Genomic DNA, 19,061 nt, shown 5'->3' on the forward strand with positions numbered 1-19,061 from the left:
CATGAAACATAGGTGCTGAAAAATCTTCTCAATCAAATATCCTCCTCTACCATTTATAAGCAAGCAACATGCACAGACTCCATTATAGATATTGAGATGTAAGATTGCTACTTCCTGTACTTGGAAATAGCTGCTTACTAAGCAAGAAAATATAACTTCTAGTGTATTTACGCCTATATTTATCATTAACCTAATATGCATCATCTCCATCTTGATAGTAAATAATGATAGCTATGGTCCTTTGTAGGTAATGGAAAATCCTTTTAACTGCTCTCTAATGAATAAGTCCTGGTTTACTCTAGAAATGTCTTATTCATCCTATTGCAAAGCAAACATCTAGTCAAGTATACAACATAGCATACATCAAACTTCCAATTGCAGTTACATGGGGGACTCGTGTCATTTCTTCTCTTTATCATTCCTATGACACTGATCAAGATTCAAGGTATAACTCTTCTTGATTAGAGTATTACTAGGTTTAGAATTTCACATCTTGAATAGTTCTAGAATTCTCTTAGCATATAATTTTCCTCACTTGTGTCCTTCATATAAGAAGTATAGGACAACCACCATTTAATGGCTACAATCATTTTCAAATCATTCCTGATTAACACTATATCATTGATGTATAAAGATAGAATCAAGAAAACTCTTCCTAATCATTTGACATACATACAATGGTCTCCTCCAACATTTTAAATCCAATAGAAACAATAGCTTGGTGAAATTTGAAGGATGATTGTTTATACTATTATTTTAAGCTATAAAGGGAACGCTTAACACAACATACTTTGTGTTCTTATCCCTTGGCCTCAAAACCAATAGTTTTTGTCTAGTTCTCAATTGAGAAATATAGCCTTCACATTCGTTTGAAAGAGTTCCAAATCTAAATACGTGAATATAATTAGAATGAGGCAAATTAAGGCAAACCTCACCGCCAAGGAGGATATGTCATCATAGTCTATACTCTCTCTTTAGGTATATCCTTTCACTAGAGACAGGACTTGTATTTCTCGATCAGTCCATCGACCTTGTGCTTAATTTTTAAGATGCACTTGTTTCCAATAGTCTTGCACTAAGGTAGAAGATCAAGTAATTCCCACACTTGGTTCCAACTCACCCATCTCATACCAGCCAGCCATTTAGTTGAACCAAGTGAAGTTAATGCTTCCTTAAAAGCAAGTTCATCAAGGTCTAATGGAGCACACATGAAAGATGCCCCTTCAATCTTAAAGCAACAATGAAGAATGTGAATTTGCTTAAGGTTGATAACAATGGAGGACAAGAATAACGATAAACATGCTCATAGATAGTTAGGTTTTTAAAATTTACCAAATCAAAATCTTTGATGTTAGGTTGAATCCTTATGTTTCTTGCTTCAAACACCAAGGATTCTCCACAACAGTAGTAAGCCACACTATTAATGCAAGTTTGTCTGGGCAACCAAACCAGCAAAAAAGAGAATGAGAGGGAGAGGGGGAGAGAGTAGTGGCTCCTAGGCTTCCACGTTGTGATTATGTATGTCAAACATCAAGCATAGAAATGCTTATAAGGAGACTAGCTAAATTTGACAAAATCATAATCTTGCCATTAATGAACAAAATTATAATCTTATCATTAATGAACAAGTCATAGCCTACACCCTCATGTTGTACCCTCATCTTTGTAGTGCGTAGTATAACATAATGTACCAATGGATTAATGGCTCGAATAGGGACCAACAAGACCCAAAAAATAAATTATCTTCCATAAATTTTACCATAGATGATTAATTTCACCTCACTATTCTATGATAATTAAAGTGAAGCAAATAACTAGTGCTTATCTGAGACCTACTGTGTCATTGTTTGTTGTTCCCCATGTGTTGATGTCTATAATCCAAACAGGATGTAATTATCTACCTTTCAAGTTAATTACACCTTAATACCTTGAGTTTCAAATCCATATTTTTTATTTTTTTTTTACCATTTGATATGTTTATATCCATCAAAATAACTATCAAATTTCAATTTAATGGAAACACCAGAGTCATAGATTCGATATGATTAGAATTACTAAAGAAGATATAATTGTCTCCATAACTGAGACATTATGATATACATCACTACCTTTCAAATTATTGATTGCCTAAACTAAATAGACATCAATTAGCACATAGACACGACTTAATGGAAGATATATACCATTACTTTTGAATCTCACACATCAATTAATAATATAATCATGAGTGCAAAATCTCCTCAAGATTAGGAATACATATCAATATAGTAGCTTAGAGATATTATATTAAATTGACAGCCCTTAAGACATGCACCTCATTAGGTCTTGTTTAGTTTATAACACTTATGCAGTAGCAACAAATGTCTTGGAATCTAATTCCAATGACTGGTCATTCCACTAGCAAGGAAGGTGATGCACTATGGATTATACTATTATGAACTACCATCAACAATATATGAAGTTGCAAGAAACTCATGGTTTGTATCTTTCGTAAAACTAGCCATACACCCATATCATAAATAACGTATCTTGATTGGACAAAATGCTTATATAGACAATGCCTAAATGAACAGACATCCATGAGATGTACATAAATTTTATCAAAAATAACCTACAATGATGTTTCTTCTAATTAGCTCTACTTTGTAGGACTAATCCGAAGATCCACATAACTTAGAACCTTATGAAGAGTCTTCTAGTGTTACACTTCTGCATACTGGTGCATTCCCACTAAGAGACAAGTCATATTTACTATCTTGAATTTCATAGATAATATGACTTCTGCTTGTCGTTCTTTTCTTTACATCACTCTAGTTGGAAAATTATTCTCTAAGTCTAAAAAAAATCAAAATTATGCAACTTTATCTCTCATTCCATGTGTTTATCATATGTATATCACATCACCTTTAAGCTTTGTTTATTTGGTTTAGAGTTGAGCTTCCTATATTTATAGAAAGCATTGTGAATGTAGCCCGTACAGCCTCGAGGCCTCAAATGTTTCCTATTCAGTTTTGCTCCATTCCATAACTCATAGGAACTAACTCGTATGGGTTGGTAGTCTCTGTAATTTTTCAATTTTATGCCTGACAAAATGATTTTCACTTTTATGGGAAAAATTGTGTGATCCCCCAGTGTTGTTCTAGTGATAAAAGTAGGCATGATGTGGAGAAAGGATGGTGATAGAAGCTTCCATTGGCCCAACTGTCAGAAGACAAATACTGGGATTGAAGATCATGCTTTCTCGAAAGAAAAATTCACAAGAGCTGGCAAATCAACTTCTGAGTTGTGGGCATTTGACCATGACAGATAAAAAGGGTCAATATTGAAGTTGGGTTTGTGAATCCTTTTGCTAGACATGAACTTCAGTTCCTACTCTGATTGGGTATGACGACACACAAGAAAAGGGGAGATATCACAAAGAAAATTCGCTCTTATCTTCCAATAATGAAGGAAAATAAGAAGGGCGAAAACGTGATGAATTTGAGATAGCATGGTAACATGGTAACATGACCAAAGCTGACGAAAAAGGGGGAAATTATTATTGCAGAATTTTATTTTTTATATTCCTCTCTTTTCTTTTCTTTCATTTCAATTTTTTTTTTTTATTTCTCATTTTTCCCACTTACAATATCCTTTCTCTCAAAGTTTCCAGAAGGAAATAACTACATCCAAGCCAGCAGTCTCCATAGTTGTTCCAGGTCTTTAAGTTCATAAACACAAAAACTGATACCAGAAGTAACTCTGCTACAACCCAAAGAGGGTCAAAATACCATTTTTTGTGCACTAAATAGGTAATATGGACCATAGTTTCTCTTTTTGTCTCAATGGCTGCAATGATGCAGAAGTAAAACTTGACAACCAACCGTTGAATGGTGAAACAATCCTGAGAATTTTGGACTCAGAAAAATATCTAACTGGAATTCAGATGTTCTTGACAAAAAATAAGGTATCATGTATGTGGTGGACAGGCTTATTTCTTCCTCAATTGAAAACAAAACTCGTCACGCCCCTCCATTACCAGTTGGGCAATTGAACCAATTTAACATGGCAGAAAACCTAGATCATCTCATAAGATAATTATTGCCAATCCATGTTCTCCCACAAGCATTGGATTAAAGAAAACCCAGGTGATGCTTAGTTGACAACGTCAACAATCAGCTTACGAGACTTGTAGACAGACCACCTCAATCGCCTGAAATAAGCAGCTTGAAGTAGTGCCAGTGAAAGTAAAAATATCCATTTGAACCCCATCTGCATTTTGAAGAGATCTAAAGTCATAAACAAACTAAATTTTACTCATCATAATGGACAGGGAATTCAGAAGCCAAATTACCAGTTTCCTTTCTTCCATCTCTGGTTCCGCTGCCCATGTCAAAAATGATACAACATCTTTCCCCATCTGCACCAGAATTATGGAAGACACTCAATTTTCTAACACCTTGAAAAAGATGCAATTACAGTTAAGAAGCACCTAAGTTGCAATTAGAGTAGATGAAAACCCACCTGAGCCTCTGTTGCAGGCGTACCATCTTCATACTCAAGTGCACCATCAATGAGCATTTTAGGCATAGCAATTGCACCCCCAGGGAAGTAAGGATTGTAGTGCAACCCTTCTCGGATCTACAAAAATATTTGTGAACAACTTGATTGATTAGGTAGAGGAATAGGTCATCATGAACAGAATATGTCCATAAACATAAAAAATAAAAAAAAATAAAAATAAATCAGCAGCATTGATGGGTACACTGGATAATATCTGCTTTCCTATGGGCACAACTAAAGACTGTCGTGTGTTTCTATGCATATGTAAACACATGCTGGCTTTAAAAGCCAAGGCAAATAAACCAACACCTCAAAACACCCTACAACTGCAGTAGAAAAGAAACAAAAAATACAAGCAGATGAAAGCCCTCAAGGGTAAAGACTCACATTTTCCCATTCATTAAAATGATAGCCAGATTTTTTTTTTTTAATGAAAGTAAGAAGGATCCGCAAAATATCTTCTGTTGGCAATATTCAAGGTCTGGAACCCACACCTCCATCCATGGTGGAGCAGCAACGTTGGTGAAAAGGATTAAGATACAATATATCATGCTTAAGATGAAAGCCTTTGCTCAACCATTGTCTTGGATGCACCAACTATCCATTTAAGGCATACAAACACAGCATCTAAAACTGACATTCCATGAGAAAGAAAAACAATGGAAGCATCAATGCCAACCAGATATTAGTCCATGGCCTAATTGAAAAACTCGCAGACATTTTATGCCATGATCCAAATATTTTAGAAGGGAAGTGGACATTTTGAGCTGGATGGAAAGCAAGAACGGAAAATTTTCAATTAGATCTATTTATTGCTCCTACACTAGGGCTTCTAGAGATCGTTTTCCATTTAGTATTATTTGGAGGTCAAGGGCTCTGGTGAGGGTCGGTTTTTTGCCTAGGAAATGTCTTGCAGCAAACTTTTGACTTTTGACCAGCTGAAAAAGAGGGGTTGGAATATCCCAAATAGGTGTTACTTGTGCAAAAAAGAGGAGGAAACTACAGATCACCTACTCCTGTTTTGTGACAAGGCTAGAATGTTGTGTGTTTTGGTTCAAAAAATTCCCTTTCTCTTCCAGAACTTTCCTCTTTTATAGAGAAGTTGTTTGACACGTGTCTCAATCTTATTGAATGCGGCTCAACAGAAAATATTCTTCGAAACAGAAACTTTCGTGTTCGTGAGAACACGGAAGTTCATTTTCTTTCGAACACGGAAGCTCATTTTCTTACGAACACGGAAGTTCGTTTTCTAGCGAACATGGATGGTTTATGTTTGCCTCAAATTCAATTCTTGTTTAGTGGTGAAATCCGTTCTCTTGTTGAAGTTCGTCCACTTCATTGTGGAACTTGATTTACTCCTTTTTGGTGTATAGTGGGTTATGCATTCCTCGGTTAGAAGGAATTTGTTAGGTTGACATGCTATGACTTATCATGGATCACTAAAAAATAATCCAATTCATGTACAATACCATCTAAGTACTTAGTCCTAGATATATTTAAAAAACAGAAACCACAAATTATCAAGAATTATGTATCACTATTCTATGAACTACAATATATATATATATATATATATATATATTGGAAACAACTAATACAACATAAAATTGACCTTCAACCCTCAATAAATTTCAAATTACTAAGAGAGCGAAAAGTCTATTGATCACATTTTGATTTGTTGTGCGAGGACAAAGGTGTTATAAACGTTTCTCTTATCAACTTTTGGTTAGAATTGGATATTTCCAGCTACAATGAGGAATCTGCTTTTCGAGTGGAAGTTTAAGGGGTTGGATAAGAAAAGCCACCATGTTTGGCGAATGACACCCCTTTGCTTGTTTTGGTGTATTTGGAAAGAGCAAAACCTCAGAATCTTTAATGGAGAAGAGCTTGCAGATCAGAGGTTAACTAGAGCTTCATTAAAATCCCTCCTAATTTGGTCTAAAGTATCCCTAGAAATGGGAAATTTCTCAATGATGACCTTCATAGATAGTCTTAGTTGCAGATAATTTGGTTTTGAGGCTTTTTTTTTAGATACCTGTTGGTATTCTTTGTTTTGTTCTTTGTGTATACTTCCCATATACTTAGGTTGTGTCTCCTTTCATTGGCGCTATTTTAATAGATTCTCTGTTTGCTAAATAAATAAAAAAATTACAAAGATTGTATAAAAAAATTCAGCAAGCAAAAATTAGGGTGCTGCATAATAGCTAATATTTTTTTTTTGATCGGTAAAAGAGATTCTATTAAAGAAAGAGACACCAAGAAGGCGGCTCAAGAAATACAAACCTATACACCCTCCTTCAAGAAAATGCTAAAAGAACAAAAGGCCCCAAAATACAACCCTAATTAGAGTCCATCCAATCTATGAAATTAGCTATAGTTAGAGGGCAATCAACTATGAACAATTTTGTTTCAGCCCAAAGAGAAAGAATAAAAGAGTATTTCAATCTTTGAATTGACAACATATCATCCTTGAAAGCCAAGCAATTCCTCGCCTTCCAAACCGTCCAAAAAATGTGCAGAGGAGCCGCTCTCCATACCTTCTTACGCTTTTTGCCCACAAAAGAACCATGCCAGCTTAGAAGTGTTTCTTTAACAGAAGAAGGCAACACCCAAGAAACCCCAAAAACAGTGAAAAGAAGATCCCATAAAACCTTTGTTCTTGAACAATGAAGAAGGAGATGGTCTATGGTCTCCTCATTCTCAAGACACAAAAAACATCTATTTGCCAAAGCCCATCCTCTTTTCTGCACCTTGTCCAAGGTTAGTGCTTTGCCCCACATAGCCTCCCATGCAAAAAAACTAATCTTGGGCTGCACATTCTCATTCCAAATAAGGCTTGAAGGAAACCGAGCCGAACCCCCCGCTTCAAGGGCCAAGTATAGAGAGTTAACCGAGAATTTACCACTCTTAGTTTCAGTCCAAGATACCCTGTCCTCCACCTCCTCAATAATTCTGTGACGATGTAACCGCTCCATAAAACTTGACGCTTCCTCTACCTCCCAATCATTGAAAGCTCTTAAAAAGCATGGACTCCAACCCCCCCTTCCCCCCTCCGCCAAGGAATCCCAAACATCTGCCACACTTTCTTCCTTATCAACAGTCAAAGCAAATAGAGACAGGAAGGACGAACACAAAGGAGAACCACACCACTTATCCCTCCAAAACCTCACCCTCCTTCCATTACCAACAATGAAGACCAACCTATTGCTCACTAATTCCCAATCCATCCTTATCCCTTTCCACAACCCCAAGCCATGAGCCTCTCTCACTTCCCGAGAGGACCAACCCCCTCTCTCTTCTCCATATTTCCCTCTAATCACTTGATTCCATAAAGCTTCTCTCTCATTAGCAAACCGCCAATTCCATTTAGCAAGAAGAGCCTTGTTGAGAATATATAGGTTTTTTACCCCTAAGCCCCCTTTCTTCTTACTCAAGCACACCACCTCCCATCTCACTAGATGAGGCTTTCGCTCCAAATTACCCCCACCCCAAAGGAAGTCCCTTTGAATCTTTTCTAGTCTCCGTCTGACTACACTTGGTAAGCACAACAAAGACATAAGATAGATTGGTAACTTCGATAACGTGCTTCGAATTAAAGTCGTCCTCCCTCCTTTAGATAAGTATTGTCTCTTCCACATTCCTAGCCTTTTACGGAAGCGATCTTCCACTCCATCCCAAATTGATGTTGATTTGAAAGAAGCCCCCAAGGGCATCCCCAAATATGTGGACGGCAAACTACCCATGACTAATATGTTGGTGTCCAACAATTATGTCTGGATACTTAATTAAAAAGGTACTTTAATAAAGGACTGGTTTACACAAATTTTGCATAGCTGGATTGTAGGTAACTAAATTGGGTTTCTAGTAACATGACAAATATATTGCTTTAGGAAAAAGATAAAAAGTTAAAGGGGACTATTGGCAAATGCCCTATATGATACAATAAGGGATTTTAGTATAGAAAATTAATATCACTGGACTATAAGTAAGACTAACATTAGGGGTTTTTAGAAAACATAACAAATATTTAATGTAAAATGTAAAGGGCACAAGTTGTGAATGTCTTATACTATACAATAAGGGTTTTTGGTCAAGAAACCCTCTTTGTTCACTTAACCAAAAACTAGCAACCCTCTCCTGAAATTAAAAATGTAAAAACCTTTTCCCCTTTTTCCTTTGCTTCCCCCTCCCTTTATCCACACCCAACTGTCATAAAAAGACTCAGGTGAAGCTCCAAGTCCATGCACTGGTGTCTTTCTCTATTAGAAAAGTCCAGATTCAATGACCATCATCAATGAGAGAAAATGGCATGTATGGCTGGATTCAAGTAGGACAGTCAGAAGTGACTGTACCAGGCACCCAACCACTTGACGATCTAAATTGGCTGTATGAACCCTCTATATGACAAGAACAAAGGCCAATCAAGTAACCAATTAAGCCAGTTGTAAGTGAGACAACTTCCTAGATGCCAAAGTTAGAATGGCTAGTGCAAAATGCAAAATTCGTTACTTCTTGATCCCTTGAATTGTGTGTTAGTGTGTCATAGATAATGAAACAGTCCCAAGCTTGGAGAAAGGGTGGTTACAGATGGCAGCGATGTTGAGACCTTTAATCACACCTCATCAACAGATAAACACAAAGTGGCTTGAGGAAGTGAAAGAAGACACTCTGGTTATTCTTCAACAAATGATGTGACCTTAGATTAAAAATATAGCTAAATTGAAAAGGAGTGATTCATTTGCCTGAAACCAAGCAACTAGGACTGAAGCTTTGAATTAAAATCATAGCAGAATGATTCGGTATCCCTATTTAAGACATCTTCTTTAGAATTTATCTTACCTAAAGCTACAAAGTGCATTGATTTAGTAAAAATACAAAGTCGTGATGTTAAAGTTTATAAGAAAATTATGAAGTCTGTGTCACAAAATTAACCATGAAAACTAATATCATCAGTGAAGAAGAATTTACCGAAATGCCAGCAGGTGGATCACGGTAACCAGTTAGCAGTGCAAATACATAGTTTTGACCATTGTGGCGAGCTTTGCTGAAAAGAACAAAAACAAGATATCGCTTGGATAACATAGACATAATCTCCATAAGAAGCCAAACCAGAAGATAGAAATTACTTTGGTGATAAGGCTTAGATCTGGAGGATAAGCTCCTCCATTAGCAAACCGAGCAGCTTGTTCATTTGCATATGGCTGAGGAAAACGATCACTGAGTTTACCAGGACGTGTAAACATCTCACCCTCGTCATTAGGCCCATCAACCACCTCAATCTCAGCAGCCATAGCCTTTGTCTCCTCTTCTGTATATGCCACACCCACTAAATCACGATATGAAATTAGTGACATAGAATGGCAGGATGCGCAGACTTGTTGGTAAACCTGGTGACCACGACGAATCGAAGCCTGCTCATATAAATTGGCATAAAAAAAGTTGCATTGAGAAATTGATATCAAGATTAATGACCCAAGATATAACAAAAAGTTTGGCCCTAGATAGATCAAACTAATGAAAAACAAGTCTTGAAGCTGATTATATAAATTTGAGATAAATATTTGTTGAGAGTCAAGTTGTCTGTGTCTTAGGATCAATTCTCTGCAAGATTGATCTTAATTCAATAGACACTCACGAAGCATGGTCATATGAACTGAGAATGCCTGAGTGAGGCCAGGGATAGTTTGCACATTCTAATCCATGCTCAGCCTCATCAGCAGATGCTATTGTTGCAAAACTCAAAAGCCCTGAAACACCTGCCCCAAGGAGTGCAAGTGCTCTAAGGGACTTTGAACCAGCTGATCCAACTCCTTCTTGATCTTTCTTTGCAAGAAGGGATGACAAAGCTGGAGAGGCCTGCAATTTTAGAAAACCAACCATCAGCAAACCATGATAGATGCCATAGCTCTGGAAAAATTTTGCATGTCTACCATGAAAAAATTTTAAAACCTAAATAGTGCAACTAGTCTTTTGCATAATTTTTGCTTTATCCATATGAATATGGATCGTGAACACCCTAAAACCCAACTGAGCTCTTGGAGAAAGATAAACCGCACCAAAAAATAAATAAAAACAAACCACTTTCAAAATCCAGTGCTAAAAGAACTTTCTTCGCCTCCATGACCAATAAAAAGTATCTACAATAGATGGATGAAAAAAGAAATTGAAGAGGGAGAGATAATTTTTTACTTCTTGATAAGAAGGTAATGGAACAAAAAATTGAAGAGAAAAGTAGAGGGAGGGAAGGATGGATGGTTGGAGAGCTAGAGTTAAGGAGCAGTATACAAAAGATTGTCTGACAGGGGGAAAATTAGGAAACTGGAATCAGATAGCAACAAGATACAATGACAGAGATAGCAGCTCTCTAAAAAGAGAAATTAATATGAACAACAAACAGCATTATAATTGAAAGCCAAATCAGATACATATTAAGATGAGTTTGAAGCAATCTGACCACTTCTAACAAGAAGCTCAACAAGTATAACAAGGAGGATGCACAAAAGAGAAGAAAATAAAGGCAGCGAAAACAAAATTTTAAATGTTGAATTGGTCAGGCTGAATTGGATCATTGGAAAATATACATGAGAAGAACATAGCCTTTCTTAATTCTAGTTTGACTTATATTAAAGCCAAAAATTGAGGCAGCACAAAAACAAATAAATATGGTTTTACAAATTAAAAAGGGTTTTACAAAACACTATAAAATATAAACAAAAACAAAGCTTCTAGGAGGGTAATTGATTTATGAACAACCAAAACAAAAGAAAACCCACTTATGTAAGCCTTGGTGTATGCTAGATGTCTTGCTGCAATACAAACTGTCTTCATCCTTTAAATTGCACATAGTGTTCCAAAAACCAACCACACACAAACACTAGCCGTATTGTATGTTAAATGTAGCATGCGCACTCACACACGGTAGCCCTAACAAATGCCAAATGTAACTAAAAAACCTTTAGTTCACTACAAATTGTCTTCACCCTTGAAATTACTTGCAGTGTTTCAAAATTACATGGTCCACACACACACACATGAATGCATATACATGCATGCACGCCCACATTAGCCTTGATGTTTCTCAAATGTAGTTAAAACCTCCTTTGGTTCAATATATATATATATATATATATATATATATATATATATATATATATATATATATATATATATATATATATATATTATCAGATCCTTTGGTTCAATATAAATTGCCTTCATCCTGAAATTGCTCATAGTGTACTCAAAACTAAGTGAAGACATATACATGCACACATCTGTGCATATACACTCACATACAAATCAAAACCCTATGCCTGGTGAAGTCTACTTCAAAAATTCCTTTTTTCTCATCAGACTTTTCATGTCAACAAAATCACACCAAACTTGGTGATTTTATTAAGATTTTTTTTATAGGGAACCTCCCACATCTCCACCCTAATGCCTTGCCACTTGAGCCAAGCGCCACACAGGCTAGATGGTTTCACAAAGATGAGTGCTCACCAGTTTAAGTGATTTTCATTAAAGTTAGTCTAGATAAAAATTACATAGCATGAAAGCCTTTATGAGCTTAATGACAAGCCACAAATAGGTAAGGATATGCACTAGACCACAACTAGCAATAGACAATCAATCATCCAAAGTTGCGATGTTAATCCAATCCATAAAAGAACAAGCATTGGCATGCTACTTAACCATCTTGAAAATCAAAATACTTTATCTAATGTTAAGATTATTTAGTTCCTCAATAATTTTACGATTGTTAGTCCAATATTAATTTGTGTCTTAAAAGCCTATGAGTCAAGACTGATGAAGTTTCGGTTTGAAAGTTGTTAATTTCTTGAAGTTTCTAGTTATGAAGCCATTAGTATGAAGGCCCTTTTTTTTTAATCCTCCAAAATCGATTTCATTAGTGTCATAACGTCTATAATCATAAACCTAAACAATCAATGACCTCACTTGAACCAAGAAAGATTGATCTTTGATAAGCAAATATTCAATAGAGCCAAGCAAAGGGCAAACCCAAGTACACAAGAAAGATTATATAAACCCCATAACTAACTTAATGGATGTGGAAGGTGGATGAGGTGGTGCATTTCCTTAGCTCACTTTTTCAGTTTTGATTAATGGGACCCTTACAGGTTTCTTTCAAAGTTCTAGAGGCCTAAGATAAGGAAATCCTCTTTCCCCCTTTCTTTTCATTATGACAATGGAGGCACTTTCTAGTATTTTGAAGAAGGTTATGGAAAGGGGCTTCAATCAAGGTTTCTTGGCTAGTAGGAGAGGAGATGTGGGTACGGTAGTGTCTCGTCTCCTTTTTGTTGATGACACTCTAATTTCTTGTGACTCAAATAAGGAGCATTTGGAGGCTTTGAGTTGGATGTTCATGTGGTTTGAAGTGATTTCTGGCTTAAAAATCAATTTGGACAAAAGTGAATTAATTTCAATGGAGAAGGTTGATAATACAAAGGATTTGGCTAGGGTGGCGGGGTGCAAAGTGGACTCTCTCCCTTCTACTTATTTGGGTCTCCCTTTGGGAGCTTCCTTCAAGTATGCACAAACGTGGGATGCAGTGGAGGAAAGATTTCAAAAGAAACTTACTTTGTGGAAGAGGCAATACTTCTCAAAAGGAGGGAGATTGACTTTAATAAAGAGCACTTTATCTAGCCTAACCCATCTACTACATGTCTTTATTTTTAATCCCCCATAAGGTGAGTCTTAGATTCAAAAAGCTTCAAAGAGACTTCCTTCAGAGGGGAGGAGAGTTCCAAAGAAGACCTTGCCTAGTGAAAATCGGTTAATAGTTGGCTTGGATAAAAAGAATGGAGGTCCGGGTGTTAGAAAGTTCTCTGCTTTGAATATGGCCCTTCTTGGGAAATGGTGTTGGAGATTTGCTTATGAGAATGAGTCTCCTTGGAATCAAGCGATTGTAGGGAAGTACAACGAGGAAGAGAGGGGATGGTGCTCTAGAGTTTCAAGGGAAGGATATAGGGTGGTGGGCCTTTAGAAGGGGATAAGCAGTGGGTGGAAGAAGTTTAACAACAGGGTTGGTTTTAGGTTAGGAAATGGTAGGAGGGTGAGGTTTTGGAAGGATAGGTGGTGTAAGGAGAATCCCCTAGTTGTGGCTTTCCCAGAGTTGTTTTCAATAGTCATTGTTAAAGAAGCCTGGGTAGATCTAATGTGAAAACATGTAGGGAAGTCGTTGTTGGAGTCCAATGTTCACAAGCAGATAATTGAATGTGAATTGGGAGAGGTGGAAGAGTTTCTTAGAAGGTTGCAAGAGCAAGTGATCAAAGGAGGTGCTAAGGATGTCATGGTTTGGCGGTTATCTAAAGGAGGCACTTTTATAATTAAATCCTTTTACTCCTCCTTAGCCGGTCACTTTTCGAAAGGAGTCTCCATAAGCATTGTGTGGAATCCTTGGGTCCCAATGAGAGTCACCTTTTTTGCTTAAGAAACAGTTTGAGAAAAAATTTGAACTCTAGGTTAGCTAAAAAGAAGGGGTTGATGTCTTCCAAGCATATGGTATTTGTGTAAAGGTGAAAAGGAGGAGTCAACAAACCATATCCTCCTTCATTGTCCTAAGGCAATCATGTTGTGGCATCTTATCTTTACTCTTTTTTATGTACAGTGGGTAATGTCTTTGACTCTTTCTCAATCAATGATACCCTCCTTAGCTGGTAGAGTGCCTTTGTTGGAAAGAAAAGAAAGAAGGTCTGGAAAGCAACCCCTTTATACTTATTTTGGACCTTATGGAAGGTGAGAAACCGAAGAGTCTTTGAAGATTCTAATCTGATGGACCATACTATTTTACGCTCCTATAGAGTGGGTTGGGGTACATTCAAGGTCTAGTTCGTCATTTTTATTTGGCTTTAAAGATTGGTTGGGTTGTAAATTCTTTTTTTTTTTTATAAGTAAAGTAAAATTCATTTAAAAAGAGACGCCAGAAAAGCGACTCAAGGTATACAAACCTATACACCCACCACCAAAAAGGCCATAGAAAAATAAAGATACCCAAAGACCAACTGGCCCAAAAATACAGCCTTAAAAGGATCCCAACCAATCAATAAAATTAACCAAAGATTGAGGGCATTCGACTATAATCAGCTTAGCCTCAGACCATAGAGAAAGGATAAAGGAATATTTCAATCTCTGAATTAACAACTCATTATCCTTGAAAGCCAATCTATTTTTTGCCTTCCAAACTGTCCAAAAAATATGAAGAGGAGCAGCTCTCCACACCTTCTTGCGCTTTTTGCCCACAAAAGAACCAATTTAAAGATTGGTTGGGTTGTAAATGAAGCGAAGGTGTTGATTTTTGAGTATCCCTCCCTTTTTTCACCTTGTATACTTTGGGGGCTTTTACGCAATTTGAATACCATTGCTGTTAAATTTCGTAAGAATTTTTTTTTTTGCAAAGAAAAATTCAAACTGAATTGGTTTAGACAGTTCCAGGAAAGTTTTTTTTTTTTTTTTTGATAGGTAAAAGAGATGTATATCAGTTCCAAGAAAGTATATAGACAATGCAAAAGGTAAACATATTCTTACAGTGGATTGTGATCGAAGTTTCATCCTCAGTAACTGGTGGATTGCCCTTCCTCCAGCCATTTCAATTAATTTGTTCTGTTAATTCATTCACCAAAGGAAGAAAGCCAAGTATCAAGAAAACATCCACTGAAGATAAACCTAATTTGAAAATTTCAAGAAGTTCAGTTTTCTATATACCACAAAACTGGAATTAATGGCAGTAAAATATTGGATACCCCATATCTAAAACAGGGTAAAAGAAATAATAAAATATGTTTGAAGTAATAACCAAAACTCTATCTCCTACATGAGGAAGATAAATAAACTGCGATGCGTGAAAATGAAAGAGGCAAACAAAGTAAAGTTTGATAATCTTACTTTTCCAATAAGTATACATAAAATATATATATAAAATAGATCCAAAAAGGAGGCAAATCCTGGTATAAGTGCACAAGAAGCGCCAAAAACAAAAGGGGAAAAAATGAACAGAGATTATAGTTGAATAAGCCCTATGATAGGAATCAAACCATCATGCAAAAACTCCAAAAGAGACAATTTCTCCCAATTAACCCAGGAGCACTGAAACAAAGTTCTGAGAACGAGATTTAACCACTGATAACTCCACTCCTTCAATGACCCTAAGACTACACTCCTTTCAAATGCACCAAAAAAGCTAAGGGGGGCAATGGAGCATACATACATTATTAAATGGTTGTGCTGTTACCATTAGACTTCCAAATGCACCAAACCAAGCTAAGGGGGAGCGATAGAGCCTATATCCATTGTTAAATGGTCATGGTTTTAGGTTTTAAATTTTCTGTCCCACAAACTGTGTCAGTGTCTGCTAAGACAGTAACAAGATTCAGACTGCCCTTTCCATCTGAAACTACTTTCTGCCATCAGCAATGTTACAGGTGAACTTGAAAAGGATGGCAACAAAAAGAGAGATAGAAAAGATGATAAAATAAGGAGAACCGGAAATCCATTGAATCTCTTTTTAACTTCAAAAGCCTTCCTTTTGTATGTAACATTTTCCCATTGTTTTGGTACCAGGGATCAAATCTGAAACCTCCCTCATCCCCAATCCAACCCCTTGCCACCTGACGCTGGTCTGAGGGCCACTGCCAATGAACTTTGTCTTTGATAAAAGAAAAGGAAAAAGAAAAAGAATAACCCGATCAGCGAGATGAAATTCCACTCCATGCCCACAATCCTGCTGACTCCCTAAAAACCATTTAACCTATCTCTTATCTTTATCCCCAGAAATCATTCATTTATTTTTCTACACAAAATCTTATCTTTGGCCAAAAGGAATAAAGAGAACTGCGATATACTTCAGCATTGCAATAAAAATGAAGCAACCAAACCTCGCATATTCAGAAAATACCCACAAAACAGAGATAACAACCCAAGAGCTATATCAACATCATTCAATTCTCCAACATTACATTTTATAGTTCATTTCTTTCAGTGTAATGATCATAACCAGAAGATTAACGAATCATCAGAAATCTAATTTCGAATCATGCGATGCAGATTACAGATTACAATCCCAATCCCATCAAAGCAATCTTCTACAAAAAAAAACATACATACATATGTATACATATCTAGAGAGACAGAGAGACCCTAATCTGAAATGGGGCAGATCTCAAGAGCATTGAGAATATTGAGAACAGGGGGAAAGAGAGATGAAGAAAGAGAAAAACTCACCGCAACGACGGCGTTTTGGTGGTCAGAGAGTTGACGCAACCCAGAGATCTGACGAATGAGAGAGCAACCAACGCCGGAGAAATTGGGGACTGCGATTTCCACTGTCTACTTTACCCCTACTAATTCAATTAACAATTTTCTGGGCTCCGGCCCATGTTTGGTATGTGGACCTTAAGTTAGGGTTTCTAGATGTGAGCCCAGTTCGAAAGTCCAAAATTCTGTTTTTCTAATCTAAAAAGCGCCTTTTGCAAATATTTTACTTTCAAGTGGTTTTTGAAAATAAATTCAAGGTATTATTCATTTTTTAAAAGCATCATAAGAAAAAAATTAAAAATAAACAAGATTTAAAATTTTTGGATATATATAGGAATGTATGTTAATTTAGGGAAAAATAAAATTTGATTCACTGATATATATATATATATATATATATATAACCCAATTTTTTAAAATTAATATTATATTCATCTGTTTAAAAATAATTTAAAATACATACGGTTTTTAATAAGTCATCCAATTATTTCTAAAAATGTCATTTTACTTGTCATATCATTCAAATTAATTGATAACTAGACTTTCCATATAAATATTTATCTTTCTTTTAGATGTATTATTATTTTTTATTATTTTAGTTTTCTTTTCTCTCAAAACAAAGACTTTGTAAGATTCATATTTTAATTTCCTAAAAGTTTAGAAAATATTGTGCAAGATTAATATTTTTTTTCCTATAATTTTAAGAGGAAATATTGTCAAATAAATCATATTTAATAATAATTACCAATTCAGAAAGTAATAAGGTTGTTTATTAAATAATAAATTTAATAATATATATTTATTTTAATTGTAATTAATTTTTTTAATATAAAATAATTATTTAGTTATTTTATTTTTATACTATATATCATAGTACAATCCTAAAACATTTTATATTTGAAAAACTATTATAATAAATTTTATTATCTATTGTATCAAACAATTATTAATATTATATAATAAACACAAATTTATTATTAGTTTATTTATTATAAAAAAATATATGAATTTATTTTTATCTTATTAATGCTGTAATAAACTCTTTTTTTCTTTTTTTCAAATTCTTATTTCATAATGTCTATAGAAAAAAAAATTTGAATAATAAAATATCTAAAATGAATGAAAACATCTATATAATAAATCTAGTTGTCAATTGATTTAGATAACATGACAAGTAAATGAACATTTTTTTAAATAATGGGATGACTTGTTAAAAATTGCATGTATTTCAAATTATTTTGAAATAAATAGAGAAAATACTAATTTACAAAATTTTAAGGTTCTCTTATCTATATATTTCCATATTAGTGAATCAAATATCATTTTTCTCATTTATTTATATTTCAATATTAAGTAAAAATGGGAATAAAATAAAAAATAAATAAATTATCAATAATAGTTGTACATATGATTTAAAATAATTTTTTTTATTTTAAAAAAATCTCTTATATAATTTAAAATATTTTTTTTTCATTTTAAAAATCCTTTAAAGTTTTTTTTTATAAATAATAAAAACCTATTTTGGACATGTGATTTAAAAATGAAATTAATTTTAAAAGTTATGTCATTATAAACAACTTTTAAAAACAAAGTAAAATAAAAAAATTTATTATTTTTGGTTTTTTTTTCATCGGAGAAAATAAGTTTCAAATTAAGTAAGACTTTGTATTGAATTTATTAATTAATTTAATAATTTTAAAAATATAATTTATGTTTGATAAGACAAAATATTTAGTCATAAGTATGAAAATTATAAAAGAATATGAAATATAATTAAAATTAATACCAAATTTATATATTTTTAACTATTTAATTTTTATGTAAAATATATAAATAAGTGAAATGAGTTTGAAATAATATATAAAAATAATTTATTAATCTTAAATTTATTTTTTTATTTAGTTCCTTATATTTTTTCCTTTTATTTTATTTTATTTTATTTGTCTATTTTTGCTCCAAACTTTTTGAGAACCAAATATAGCTTAAGATAATTTTTTTAAAGTAAATTTTGAGAAAAAAAATATAAAAATAATTAAGAGGAATTTATAAATGATTTATGAGTGAAAAATAATTAGGAAGGATAGTTGGTTTTATTGGTTTGAAAATTTATCAAATATTTTTTTCTATTTTAAAATTTTAAATGATTGGCTAATATTTCTGTTTATTAAAAAAGTAATGGTCGGTTACATTTCATGAACAGTGTGCCGGTGCCGGATGAGGGATGACTTAAAAGGAGAAAGTCGGGAAGG

At 34.4% G+C, this 19,061-nt stretch overlaps 1 protein-coding gene across 3 annotated transcripts; it reads right to left on the bottom strand.

Moving 5' to 3' along the window:
• Positions 1-3,779: 3,779 nt before the first annotated feature.
• Positions 3,780-16,886, bottom strand: LOC117929502 (cytochrome c1-2, heme protein, mitochondrial). Of its 3 annotated transcripts, none has more exons than XM_034849806.1 (8): positions 16,780-16,886; positions 15,088-15,162; positions 10,183-10,398; positions 9,669-9,953; positions 9,511-9,582; positions 4,504-4,620; positions 4,334-4,399; positions 3,780-4,251 (listed from the first exon to the last, which is right to left on the bottom strand). In XM_034849806.1, the coding sequence occupies exons 2-8, from the start codon at positions 15,145-15,147 to the stop codon at positions 4,135-4,137; spliced, it is 933 nt and encodes a 310-aa protein (XP_034705697.1). In that variant the 5' UTR covers positions 15,148-15,162; positions 16,780-16,886; the 3' UTR covers positions 3,780-4,134. The 3 variants fall into 3 exon arrangements, with proteins under 3 accessions (XP_034705697.1, XP_034705698.1, XP_034705696.1); XM_034849807.1 differs by having other exon boundaries at positions 15,088-15,225; positions 16,780-16,860; XM_034849805.1 differs by lacking the exon at positions 16,780-16,886 and adding an exon at positions 16,663-16,736.
• Positions 16,887-19,061: the final 2,175 nt, after the last annotated feature.

The sequence above is a fragment of the Vitis riparia genome, chromosome 14 (assembly GCF_004353265.1).
Source record: "Vitis riparia cultivar Riparia Gloire de Montpellier isolate 1030 chromosome 14, EGFV_Vit.rip_1.0, whole genome shotgun sequence".
NCBI classification, from domain to species: domain Eukaryota; kingdom Viridiplantae; phylum Streptophyta; class Magnoliopsida; order Vitales; family Vitaceae; genus Vitis; species Vitis riparia.